The following is a 14553-nucleotide window of genomic DNA, read 5'->3' on the forward strand; positions in this document are numbered from 1 at the left end:
GTTAAAACATTTGCTGTGCATATTACAGTGTTATAGTAATAAGAATTGAGATTTGAGGGCGCATAAAATCAAACAGCACAAAAACTGCAGAATATCATGCAAAGTAATAATATTAAATATAATTACTCAATTAAACACTTATTAAAAGTAGCATGAAAATTCATATGTTAGCACTTCTATTTTACATTTTCTGATACACTGTATATGCTAACTGATATATATGTATAGCACATATAATACATATCATACAGACAAGATAATATATGACACTTTGCCAGGCTAATCGAGATCTTTGACTGGGTTCCCATCCCTAGATCGATCCATCTGGATTGGTCTAACTCCCTGGGGAGTCTCACTAAATTGTTATCAACTAACCTGCTTAAATGTCTGTCAGGCATACTGAATCAGCTAGGGGGTAAAGATAATTACCCCCTAACAGCTTTACTAGGCGCAACAGACATTTAAGCCAGCCAAGTTGACAGCAATTTAGTGAAACTCCCCAGGGAGATAGATCGATCCAAATATCTGTAAGAATGGCCCCTTAGTCTCTTGGGCTGCATTCAGAACAGTGGACTAGCTAGTTAAATAGGGTCGCCATATTGACCCTCGGACTTGTTAGTCCCCTATTATGAATAGGGCTTTTGACTCTTTTGAGAGTGAAATATTGTACCAGTTGGATCAACCCAACTCTGTGGGCCGGGATTCTCGCTTAAGTGCATTCAGCAAAGTCAGCTTAATTGTCTGACATATCTCCTTGAATAGCTAGTTAATTAGACCGCATTCACAATGATTTGAGCCAGGCTTTACAAATCTAGGGACTAAATATGGCGGACGTACATGAAAGGAAAACCGCCTAATCTTTTAATAGTCTCTCCGCCTCTCACACGCCTCCCCACACGTCGTCCCTGCGGGGTACAGTCATTAAATCTCGGCTCCGTTCGCCATGCGGAAGCTACCTGAGAAATATTAAATGTGCATGCTCATCAATTAAACTCAAGGTGAAGAAAGCATGGCAGCTGGAGGCGATCGAAGGAAAAAAGCTCTTCTGTTCTATTATCTTTCAAAACAGAGACGAAAAAGAAATGAATTGGCCCGTAGAGCAGCAATGAACCGGCTATCTACGGAGATAATGTCACCATAGATATTCACAGAGATACCCAGCCCCAGTAGACAGAGGAGGAGGAGGGCAGAATTTTTGCGTATGCAGTCTCGTCAGAGGGCGCAGTTCGTTCTGATGCTGATGTTTGCCTTGTTCCCTATGCCTGATCGAACTGGAAAGGGAGGGGGTGTTTTCACGATTTTGATCCCGATTCATAGCTGCTCTACGGGCCAATTCATTTCTTTTTCTCAGGTAGCTTCCACGTGGCGAACGGAGCCGAGATTTAATGACTGTACCTCGCAGGGACGACGTGTGAGAAGGCGTGTGAGAGGCGGAGAGACTATTAAAAGATTAGGCGGTTTTCCTTTCATGTATGTCCACCATATTTAGTCCCAGAATTTGTAAAGCCTGGCTCAAATCATTGTGAATGCGGTCTTAGTTTATCACCACCTAGAAACTCAATGAGGCCCTCCTACATTTAAGCCGATTACAGTTATTGCACTTGGGCAGAACCTCCAGCAGAGTTAGATCGATCCAGCTAGTACGATGGGTTTATCTGAACGCTCCCTACATTTGTCCAATCAGTATGCCTCTGTCGTGACGCTGGTAACGCTTACATAGTACAGCTAGGAGCCTAAAAGGTTGTAACTGTTCAATATCAACTAACATGAACAATCGGACTTACGTGCAAAGTTATAAGAAACCGTAACTTACACCCCTTTGGGAATAGGGTCACAGATCCCCAGATTTTTGCCTCAGATTTCGGCTTAATTGCAACCTAAATTTTCTCAAGTTCGAATCATGGGGCAACCAAGATCGGTGCGCATATGTTGGTTTTTGCCCAGAAATTATATAATTGTGTCATAGAACAGTTTTTTCTAAATAGTCTAACTAAACCTGTTGTACATTAGATCTACATGTATGTGAATGCATCACCTGTTAGAATGCCTATTTTGATTTTAGTGCCATGTTCCATTTCCGAACTCGTCGCCATTTTGCGTTGCCGAACTCGACTAAATAGCCTCAAAACAACTTAAACAAAATAGTTTATTTATATTTATCTTTCACAAAATTTACGTGTTATGTTTCCTATTTCTCATATTTTTGTTTTTTATATTTAAATTGAGAGAATAAGTAAGAAGCTCAATTTTATGTAAATAATATGTACAATTAGTATTTTTTCTATAATTTGGAGATTAATGTCTCAGGGGGTGGTGCCTGTCTGCGAGTGGAACATAAGTTTATACATGTGATGATAGTGTCAAGTCTCTCTGCGTCAAAAACAATAATTTGATATTATTTTGTAGATAAGAGCCGTACAGTCAGTCAGTACCACAATTATTATATTTTGCAGGTAACGTTTACACAGGAATTCTCTAGGCGGGATGATTTTAGTTTACTCTCAGTCGTAGTCGACATTGATCAGCTGTTTATTTGTTTTGGTACTTCTGCGTTTTGGGCCGGTTTACTTTATCTGGCATTTTAAGGTTATATTTGCACCACGATGACCAAGCGACTTCAGAATCACTGTCATGTCAGCAGAAAGTGAAGTGGAGACGAACGGTACACCCGTGTTAGTACATTTCCAAACTGACCCTCTCAGTACTTCAGTGTCTGAAGTCGAAAATGGAGATGTTGCTGCCGTTGAGATAGTAGCTGTTGCTGCACCAAAAGTTGGTGATGAGCTCAAAGATGATGTAAGTATGAACTCTTCGATCAAGCTCTCAGATTACTTGTATTGCATTGATTTAAATGGATAAACATTTATTCATTGTGCAACTATTTATGGTCTGTCTTTGAGATTAAGTGCTCAATGCATAATGGTAGATAAATTATATAAAAGTTAAGATACCTAAACAAATGCATTAATGAATAAATGAGTACATAAATTTCACATGGATGTTTTATTCTGTTATTTAAAAAAAAAATTAATTAAAATGTACAAATATTTAAAGAAATTTCTATATTTTTTATGAGTTTTATGGACAGAAACTATATATATATATATATATATATATATATATATATATATATATATATATATATATAGCACTCGATATATAGCACTCGTCTGCATCTAACTCTAAGGAAAGCTTACAAGAGTGATTCTTAGGAACAAAATAATGTTTGTTTATCATTATTTATTATTTGATTAATTGCGACAGAATACAGATTCAAGAATGAGGGTTCCATGGGGGGAGAGGGGTACTGATCACAGTTCACAGGAAATGCAATTAACAATCCACAAATCACAGTAAATGATATTTTTTCTCCCCACCTTTTATGGTTAAAGGAAATGACACCACATTACACAATAGGAATCTATTATTTTACCTATTAGGTTAAAAAATATAAAGGTGTTATTCATCTCTGGTAAACTGTGTTTACCCAAACAAGGTTAGGAATTAGAACAATGGGTTAACACCCATTGTATTAACACAGAATAGGAAGTGACTCCAAAGTCCCAAAAGCTGAAATATAACCATAAAACAGAGCAAAAAATCCTCGCCTTTTTTATTTTCCTCAAAAATCCGTAGCAGTTATAAATAAAACTTTATTCATATCTCATTGACAATGCAGAAACTATGAGTTGAGAATCACAAATCACATGGTGTAATGACTTTGTTTTACAAAAGGTGTAGAATGAAAAGCCCCATTCACGGGAATGGGGTGCTTCACCAATCGTATTAAATGATATGAAAATTTCACACATCTCTGTAAATAAAAAGTAGCTTCCACAGGTAACAGATATGTATTCCCAGTGGGATCCTCCAGAATATATACTGATTTTAATTCAAGAACAATTTGTTTCAGGATCTTCTGCTTGCAGCCACACTTGTTCAAGATGCAGTGCATGGACAAGATATTGGGTTTAAAACAGATCCTGCATCTGTCAGGTATAGTTATATATTTGATTTCTAAGATTTGATTAAATATGTATAGATTTTTTAAAAACTACTCAGCTACAAAGCTAATGAATCTACAACTGTCTTTGGGCAACATGTGGACAACAGATGCATGCAACTAGGCTTTCTAGTAGTTTTAAATATAAGGTTTGCAGCCAGTGCTCATAGATGTATCAGCACTGGTACTTTAACCAAGATAAAGCCAAACTTGATGGGAACACAACTTATTTGTTTCAGAGCATATCGCTTGTATAACCATAGAGCAATGAGATGGGGTCTGTACTTTGCCATCTTACTGAATTTGTGCCTGGGTCTTTTTGAAAAACCTGCAACCTGGCCTCTCCCAATATGGGTAATGGCAAAATTTTTTATTTGAAAAAAATTAACTTCCTGTATTTTGAATATTTTAATAAAACATTATATGATATCTCCAAAATGAAATGTAATATAGTTTGGTGTTTATTTTTTAACTTTCTTCCTTTATCTATTTCAAAGATAGTATTTATTTCACAGAAGTTAATATATGAATATAAATTGAATGTGATAATGAGACAACTAGTACATTGTTTTTTTAACCACATAATGTACACAAATTAGTAAACTTGAACGTCCAATTTTTCAGGCCACCATCAGTGTAGAAGGACTGGTGCATGCCTTTTACATTTTTAGATTTTTTCATGGGAAACATTTTGCAAAACCTGGATTTTGGAAAGATACGAAGCATGTAGTTGTTTTGGTCACCATTATAGTAAGTATATCTACATTTGCCTTCAACATAATTTTGTGATTATACCATATAAAATTGCAAATTATATTTAATTAACTTTGATTTTTAGAATATTTCTCTGTTTATCTGTTGTGGCATCTGTTTATAGATTCTGCTTGGTTTTAGTTGACCTGTCTAGATATGATAATCTACATATTTTGGATTAACCTGGCCCCCTATGCACACCCAGTTAGATGGTCAAGAGCTCTCAGGCCATTATATATGATCAATTTTGCTGAAGGAAGACAGGTTAGTACTCTGTTTTGTCATTTTATTGATCAATTTTATTAATGTTGATTTTATTGATCAGTTTTATGCAAAGTGAATTAATTAAGTAACTGGCATTTGAATTTAAATGGGTTCTATAAAGATAATTTATTATTTAAGTTGGTTTCTAAAGTTAAATAAGTTGACAGAAAATTTCTTGAGTTTTCGCCATAGAGGCAAAATACATTTTCCTTCCTTTTTTTTAATAATTGTAATTTCTTCTTTCAGATTAGAAGAGCCTTTAGGAACATACGCCGTACCCTGCCAGGCATTCTAAATGTACTAGTTTTATTTTTCTGTAGTGTGCTTTTATTTGCCCTAATGGGCTTGAAAATATTCCAAAAAAGGTAAGTAAGATAGTAACCTTTCATTTTTTAGACTTGCTTGAAAAAATGATAGATATCAGCACTGAGTAAACATACTTGACTTGATACTTGACTGATATAAATGGCATATATAACCATTATTTGTAGATTAAAAGATTATATTCAGTGGAGATGGCTTGACCTAATTTGTTACAGTGTATGACCCATCACAGCAGTCTGTCAAGTTCAGATTTATTTGTCCTAGACATTCAGCTAACCCAGTGGTATGCAGCCTCACTTGATAACAGGATAATGTAAGAGTTAGATACCTGTGAAAGTTGAAGATGGGTTGATCAAACAGAGAGGGGTCAACCCATTTGTACTGGAAATGTTCCTTAAGTTAAGCACAGTGGTAAATGAAAAGACAATACAATACAATACAATGCTGTCACTTGTAGGGCTCCCGCACAGTAAAGATGCATTACCAGGAAACCTTGAACCTTTTGAACATATATGAATGATGCATAGGACTAGAATACAGCTCAAGTTAGAAACTAGAATGGTTGGATTTTTATCTTGAAGTTCTGGGTTTTCTTATTATATTTGATCTTTTTGCTTACTCAGAAATGAGATACAGTGAAAACTGAGATGGAAGTTAAGATAAAGGGTGCAAAAACAAAAGAAAAACAAAAAATTGTAGAGCAGCAAAGCTGAGTGAACTGTGTTGAGGTTGAAACCTTGCAAATAGATAGTGAAGCATGTCTTCTTTTTTTGGGAGGGAGGGGTGCACATATTCTTGTTGAAATTCCCTGTTAATGTATTACAGTTGTTGGTGTGACTGGACTAACTTCATCCTCAATCTTGTCTTTTGATGCAGAAAGCTGAAAAACTTGGATGGCAGTCCATACTTTGAAGATTACTGGGAGAGCATCTGGGCATTATATGTACTAGTCACTACAGCCAATGATCCAGATATCATGTAAGCATTAGAATTTTAAAATAATACCATTTTTGTTACATTTGGTCCCATGGCGTTAAAAGTCAGTTTGGTATGTTTACAGTGGTAATGATTGGATGTACACATTTTTCTTTTTAAATTGGTGTGTTTTTGGATTTTGCTGTTATAAATATGAGTCTCTTTGCAAGATTTTTAAATCTTAAAAGTCACTTCAGATGCACATTTATTATACTTCTACATTTTTCTCTTTCAGGATGCCTGCATATGACAATGACAATTGGTCTGCCTTGTTCTTTGTTGTCTATCTTCTCATAAACTTGTACATCTTCATGAGTATTTTGTTGGCTGTTATTTACAATAACTATAAAAAACATCTAAAGGTGAGCTGTTATGTAGCTATTTTATGTCTTTTTTCATACTGATCCTTAGAAAAGATTAAAATATTGTTTTACAGTGATCATATACATGTACATGCAGTAATTAATAGACTTTAAATGATTCCAAATTAAATTGTTTAAATATTATAGTGGTAGAATACACATATCTTTATTAATTTGCAGAATGAGGTGAGAATGGCTGTTATATCTAAACGCAAGAAACTATTTCAAGCCTTCGAAATTCTGAAAGTACAGAAGGATGGGAAGGAAGTTTTGACTGAGGAACGATGGAGTTTGTTAATGAAAGCTATATCAAATAAGAGGAGTGGTGCACAAATAGAACTGCTGTTACATGTGCTGGATGAAGATGGGGATAACTGTCTCTGTAGGTGGTTTAAAGGAAAGAATATAGAATTTTGTATGAAAAATTCAGTTCAGTAATTTTGAATTACAAGAACTGTAACATATCACATACTTTTCTTAGTTCTAAAGCCAAACAATAATCTACTGTATTTTAAGAACACATTTTTTTCACATGGTTTAAACTGTGTGAACATATTATCAGTCTACTTTGTGTTTTAAGGGGGTATTGAGAAGAGGTAGTAATTTCATTACCTAAAAGAATGTATTTTGACTGTAGTCAATAAAACAGGCCAGCAAAATATGAATAGGATTATCAAAGATTATGACATTGTCATGTTATCTTGGTAATGTGTGTGTGTATGTGTGTACATGCGCATGTGTGTGTGCCACTTTCAACTGAGAACCAGTGCATTTGTGGGGATATGCAGCATCTCTGATTAGATATTAACCATTTTTTACTGGATTTGCAAAAATTTTTTATTTCTTAGTTATATTACTTACAAGATAAAATTTGTATTAACTTGTTTATTTTTCCACCACAGACGTAAGATTTTGATTGATTTGTTGACACTTAGAAAAAACTAAGTATTCAGAGAGACAAGTAATAGATGTGATGAACCTGCTGAGCATGAGTACTTGTTGCATAGGTAGTTTGTGCATTCATATATATATCTTTTGTTTTGTTTTAGTGAGAACAGAGTTCTTGAACCTTGTAGACTTGCTGAATGTGCCCTTAACAGAGGTCCATGACAGGAAAACACTATTTGAAAAGATGTGTCCATCTCTTTATCTGTCAAGAGTCAGTGAAGTTGTCAAGATGTGTGTAAAACATAGGTAAAAGAGGGAATTTGTTATTATTTCTATTATATATATTTAATGTATTTTAATATTGTAGATTTTGAAATATTTGTATAATCAATTTACAGTGCATGTAGTGGCTTCTTTAAAGTGCTTTTTAATTTCAACCTTTTTCCAATTTTTATGGATATAATTTGTATTTATATATGATTTCCATTTGTACATTAACATTTTAGGTTTTTTCGCTACTTCTTTGACTTCATGATTGTGGTGAATGCTGTTTTCATTGGACTGTCTTTAGATGATGCAGAGTGGTTTTTCTTAGTGCTGTTTGCCATGGAAATATTGCTTAAGATGTATGCCTATGGCTTCAGGCAGTTTTTTTCATTGTTCTGGAATTGGTAAGTAATGTTACTGGCATTGAAAATAATTCCAGTCCTGTTAACGCATTATAAGGGAAAATACTTTCTGCCGAAGGAAATAAAAAAAAACATAGCAGGATTCAACAAGGTATCGATGCATGGTTTTGTTGCTGTTATAGAACAGTTTGTTTTCCTGTAGTGCAGACAGAGAGGAGAATGCCAACATATCACAGCTTTCTATCAATTTTCTCTTGAATGTTTTGCTTATTGTTTACATTTAATTCATGTTTGTACAGGATATTTCTAGGATTAATGATGTCTGTACAGACTAGATGCATCATCAGGTGAGGTATATCAGAATAGTTCAGAATAAGATCTCTTTGCTGTAATAAGTTGATAACATATCAAAGATTTATGATCAGATATTTAAATCTTTTCATTATTTTGTAGGTTCGACTTTTTAGTCATATTCAGTGCTTTGATAGCTACTATAATTGAAGCATTGCTGCAAGAATGTAAGTGTGTACTTTCTTAAAACTTTGCTGTTTAATCACATATTCCCAAAGCTGAACAGAAAAATATAAATTACTGGTGTTTGCTCTACAAAAAGGCTATGAAATTTCTAAAAAAAAGGTAATTAAAAGGAGTGACATGACATATGAGGTTTTTGTTTTTGATTCATTGATTTCACAACAATTTAGACAAACATGTAACAACATTTAAATGATATTATGAACACATTTTCAAACATGAAATGTGTTCACTTTTTCATGAAATGTGACTTGCATTCTTTAGGGCAAGATGAGAGCAACACCTTAGATATTTTACTGGTTTTAAGGGTCTTGAGGCTCATTAAGATAATAGGAAGCATCGACAGGTAGGCAGTACTTCATCAGTGGTAAAAAATTCAGATTTAAATCTTTCAGCATGTTGCTTTTTTCTTTTGTTTGAGATATGAGAAGCATAAAGAGCGAATGGCAAATATGTCCCTTAGTTTGGTGTGACATACAATTCTGAATAGACCAATGGCTGATATATATGATACTGTCAAGTTTGTTTTTTTCTCTTTAGTTTCATTGGAAATGAGACTCAGTCTATGTAGATCAATTCAACTCCGCAGGCACTCTCGCTGTATGCAATCAATTTAACAGTTTAACACGCCTCATGCCACCGAGTAGAATACAGAAAAGCTGCTGATTTTAGAGTATGTTAGAAGCAAGGGGAGGCATGTCAATCTGTTTTTCTGATTGCATTCAGCCTAAGTATCTGCGGAGTTGGATGGATATATATATAAAACAGTTGTTTCATTGGGAATGAAGCCTAGAAGCAGAGGTGAAAGTTTTTCAGATTTATACAGGAATCTGGAAATTTGCCAAAAAATAAATTATATATATATATATATATATATATATATATATATATATATATATATATATATATATATATATATATATATATATATAAATTTACACTTTGTTTTTTGAGGGGAGGAAGGGGGCATTTTTGGTGGTTGTATTTTTAGAATATTTTTTAAAGGTTAACTTTTATCTCTGTTGATGGCTGCGTGAAAGTAAACTTTATCTTTATATTCATTTTTGATGATGAAACAGGCATTTACTTCGCTTTTTGCATTTTATTTCATTAACTACTATAGTGTTATTCAATATTGTTTCTGTTTAACCTTCTTTTATGTTTTTTCTGTTTGATTTTGTCTTTGGTTACTAGTTGGGTCTTCTTTGATGTGGCTAGTGTGTAACTTGTCCTCTGCCTTAATGATTTGTTATGAACTTTTATTAAGTACCCAATCTTCATACAAGACTGAACAAAATTTTCATAATTAGCAATATATCTGTATTGTTTTTTAGAAAGGTATAAGGATACAAAGCCACTTTGAATTCACAGATCTCTGTCTTAAAGTTAATTTTGAATCTTTTAGCTGTGACCTCCCATTTTGGCACCTCCTTGTTGTTTGCTGCAAATTAGAAAATGTCAGTAGTTATTCTTATTTCTCTATCTGTTTTTTGTTTCATGCATTTTTGTTTGTTTTTTAAGTCTCTATATCTGTGTGTGGTGCTTGACACTGTTTGCACTGTTTGAGCTTTCTCTTCATTCTACCAGATTTAAGGTGATTGTGATGACAATCCTCAACATTGGACCTTCCATTATAACATATGGAGGAGTGATATTTGTAAGATTTTTCTAAGTTTTGCCTTGTTTCCATGTGCATACATTTGTTTTTTTGGAAGAAAAAGCTGCTGAGGTTTTTTTTAATTGTAGCAGACAATTTCTTAAGATTTATTGTAAATTTTTTTTAAAAGTTTGTATGTAATAATGGCATTATAGGATACATTAATGATAATTTAAAAACTGTTATGTCTTAAGATTCTTTTTAGGATAATAGCTTGCCCTTGTTATTTTTAAAACAATAATATAAATGTGTATTTAACAAGTTATCAAGATCTTATTCATACAATAAGCCAAATAAAAGGCAATAATTAATTTTTTATCATTCTTTATGTTTCAGGTCTTCTATTACATCTTTGCTATCATTGGCATGGAAGTATTTTCAGGCCTTGTTGCCTACTATCCCTATGATACAAAGAACCAAAGTCAGTTGTTCTGTGGCAATCCTGCTTTGAATGGATCTGAGTTTGCCAGAGAGCGATACTGCAGCAACAACTTCAGCAATATCTTGAGATCATTTGTGTTGCTATTTGAACTGACAGTGGTAAATCAGTGGCATGATATCCTTGACTTGATTGTGCAATAAACTACAAAGTGTACTTTGTTTTATGTAACATTTTGTTCTTGTCCTTTCAGTGGAAATTGAATTATTTTGAAAATTGTTGTGTGCTTGATTACATTGCATGGTACATACAGAGGCAGTTTTAGAAAATGTTGATAAATATATGTTTATTTTAAATTTTTTAATTTATATTTTTTTTAAATTAATCTTTTAGTTGTACATTTATTATTTTTTATTTCTATTCTATATCAATGGTATTGGAAGTATTGTAATAAAAATGATTGATAAATACTTAATGGCAAACTAATATGAGAGGTTCCAGTTATTTTCTTAACGTCCTCACTCCTGACATCGGGCTTTGTTTTGGTGACAAGTAAAGCTGCAAGGATTTATTTCTTTACGTTTCATCTGATTTGTGTAGTGATCATTCTGAAGTAAGTTTGAAGCATTTTAATATTAAATAATGTTTTCATAGATGTGAATACATGTATAGTCATAATACCATCGTCTTTGTTAAGTTACTTTTGGTAAAAATGGTCAACAATTAACACAAAGAATATTGTTCTTCAGATATTTCATTTCATTACATATCTAAAGCTTGCCAGCTTAAACTTAGTCTTAATTTGTCGTTTATTGTTGATATATGATTGATGACTTTTATATATATATATATATATAAATGGTTTTGTAAATAAAACCATTTAATATATATATATATAAATGGTTTTATTTACAGCATTTTCACAGCTTTTGTATTGGAGGCCTTTATCCTGGAATATTCCTTGTCAAAAGGGAAATTTGAGCACAGAATTGAGCAAAAAATCAAAGAAATGGGATACAGTATTGGACAGTAAGTGTTTAGGAGAATTTTTTAAAAATTGCCTAAATTTTTAATTTAACGGACTGGGAAATTCAGTCATTTAAAAGTTTGACAAATATACTTTGAAAAATGAGCTGTATCAATAGACTATTTATCTTCATTTTAAACTGAAAATGATGCAATATATTCTGTAGGAAAACGGAGCCAGGTCCCTTAAAGATGAGTGTTAAGCATGACAAAACTGGACTTGTGGACAACATAGAGGAGCATCCAACAGAAGAAGAGACCTCCACCTCCACACAGGAACAAGATGGAGGTTTAAGCAGGTCAAGTTCTAATACAAGTCTTCCTGATTTAGCTTTGGAAAAAGGAATGAGGTTCCACCTGAAGAAGAGAAGTAAGTGCATTTTGTGAAATCTATTATTTATTTATTTGTTTGTTTGTTTGCTTGTTTGTTTGTTTGTTTGTAGATTTAATAGATTTAAGTTTTACTTTTTTAAAAACATTATTTGCATCTTTTTGTCAGTCCTCAAATTAAAAAAAAAGACTCAAGAAGGAAAATATATGGAACATCAGTCCATTAATTGATAAATATTTTTCGTTATAGCAAAGTGTCCTTGCAATAAGTTTGCACAATCTGAAATTATTTTATTTAATTTTGACTCTGTCCATGTGTAGGTCGCAAGAAAGTGGAAGTGTTACTTCAATACATGTTTGAAAACGAGTTGGGACCTGAAGGCCTGCTCGATATTGACGATGTCACCAATCTCCCAGAGGAGGACGTCAAACCTTTCCCTCTTACCCTAGACAATGTCACATGAGACAGTTTATGACACAGGTGATGCTAGCTTGCATGTCACTTGACTTTGAACACATTTTTGGTGTAAATAAAAAAATTGAGTCATTTCTAGGCAGAAGTCAGTTCAAACTGTACATTTGACCAGGCTTCACTTTGTCCCTGAGTAATTACTTAATATCAGCACATTGGTATTCCTAAGTATATAAAAAGCTACCTGCCCAGTGCACCAGCAAGCAACCTGTGGAAGACTGGCATTATTATGTCCTATTATGTAAACAGAAATTCATGGTAAGCACAGGCCATATATTTGCATTTATACATAGAAATGTAATATGATACTGATAGGCACAATGCCAATTTTCAGACTTATAATGGTCAAGTTATAATCTCCATCATGATTAACTGTATTATCATCTTGTGCAACATGATTGTTAATATACACCCAATAGATGTCCCTTTATAAATTATTAAGGAGTTGTTGATGTTTGTATGTTAATTGATGACAAAATCAATTTAAGTTTAGATTAATAATTTTTGAGGAATGGGATATTTTTATTATAATATTAAAGAATTGGTCTGAATTATTACAAAGAGATTATTCTTCTAAAAGAGTTATTTATGATGAAGATGCCAGTGATATATCAGGCCAGTGATATATCAAGCACAATGTAGTGCTAGGCCAAATTTTTTGGTGAATTATTCATTCTGATAAATGAAGAATAAACTTGAGATTTCATGTTTAACTTGGATATATTATAGGTTTAGATGTGCAATATGATTTATTCCCAATTTATAGAAGAATGGAGAAAGAAAACAATGAGTGTGTAAGCAAAACATATTAAAGTATTTAACATAAATATTGAAAAAGGATATTCAATTAAGATATACATGTCATAAGTGATCAGCTGTCAAAATAGAAAATATAGTTACTACCCTGAGTTTGAGAGGCCAATTCTGACCATACTAATTAACTACATTAAGTGTTTTATTTTATTTATTATTATTATATATATAATTTTTTTTTTTTTTTTTGGTTACTTGAACGGACTCACTGAATGCCATGTGAATGTTTCTCAAACAGTTTTATTTCTTTATCTTTTGACCAGATAACTGAATCACATGCATTTATATGGTCTACAAAACTGAATTGGAATTGGTGATTGGATTGGTATCTCAAGATTAAAAGGTCAAAGATAAAAGTGGATGGAATATCTGCTTATTTGCCAGGATTGCATGACCATCAGATTGTAAAGCTCAGGCTAGATTTTGACTTTATATATCTATACATATACGCTGTGGATATCATAACAGAGTTGGTGCTAAATATAAAATATATACTGTACATTGCCATTTTACAACTATGATAACAGAAAAAATAATATCAAATACTCATTAAGTAATTTTTCATGAGATTGAGATGTTATATATGTTAAGAGGTCAATGAAGACATTGATAGATTGCTGATATTTTATGCTCTAATAAAATTCATGCTGATTGGTACAGTGACTCCAGCGTTTTGTTTCATATTGATAAAAAGTGTGAGACATGTCTGAATTTAAACCTCAGCTTTTATATGAAACTAAACATGATTTTGATTAAAATTAAAATTTTAATTATCAAATGCACAAGGGGCAAGTATTTGCATCAAAATTTATTAACTTTAGAAAATGACCAACGTAGAATATGACATGTTTACGAATTGGATTTTTACTGCGTAAGTCATACAAACATTTTTATGTTACATTTATTGTTTTTTGATGTTCAAATAATGTCACTTGTAGATTTATGGCTGTTACATGCAAACTAAAATAAACTTTAATGTATTTTTGCCATATTCCCCCACCCCCACCCCATACCTTTTTTCAATACCAGAATGACCCCTACGAGAGGCAGTTAGAAAGCACTTTGTGGCCCAAATAGGCAAGTTCCATATTTTTCAGAATGCCCAAGTTTTTTTTAAATCCTAACAATGGACTGTGGTCTTCAG

At 32.9% G+C, this 14553-nt stretch overlaps 2 protein-coding genes across 3 annotated transcripts in view; one reads left to right on the forward strand and one right to left on the reverse strand.

Annotated features, from left to right (window-relative positions):
- The window catches only part of LOC106165239 (gephyrin), a 29236-nt gene extending 27121 nt beyond the window's left edge, over positions 1-2115 (reverse strand). For both annotated transcript variants that reach the window (XM_013543378.2, XM_013543367.3), the window contains exon 1: positions 2036-2115. In XM_013543378.2, coding sequence (XP_013398832.2) covers positions 2036-2093 — 58 coding nt within the window. In that variant the 5' untranslated portion in view covers positions 2094-2115. The remainder of the gene's footprint in view (positions 1-2035) is intronic.
- Positions 2116-2280: 165 nt separating this feature from the next.
- Positions 2281-14072, forward strand: LOC106165248 (uncharacterized). Its single transcript, XM_013543387.2, has 19 exons — positions 2281-2796; positions 3914-3996; positions 4243-4357; positions 4628-4753; positions 4898-5020; positions 5267-5385; positions 6221-6322; positions 6555-6681; positions 6862-7063; positions 7731-7875; positions 8076-8240; positions 8652-8716; positions 8997-9078; positions 10320-10389; positions 10726-10945; positions 11291-11381; positions 11684-11797; positions 11962-12164; positions 12446-14072. The coding sequence occupies exons 1-19, from the start codon at positions 2632-2634 to the stop codon at positions 12586-12588; spliced, it is 2460 nt and encodes an 819-aa protein (XP_013398841.2). The 5' UTR covers positions 2281-2631; the 3' UTR covers positions 12589-14072.
- Positions 14073-14553: the final 481 nt, after the last annotated feature.

This window comes from Lingula anatina, chromosome 2 (genome assembly GCF_051362555.1).
Source record: "Lingula anatina isolate TDL-2025a chromosome 2, LinAna3.0, whole genome shotgun sequence".
NCBI classification, from domain to species: domain Eukaryota; kingdom Metazoa; phylum Brachiopoda; class Lingulata; order Lingulida; family Lingulidae; genus Lingula; species Lingula anatina.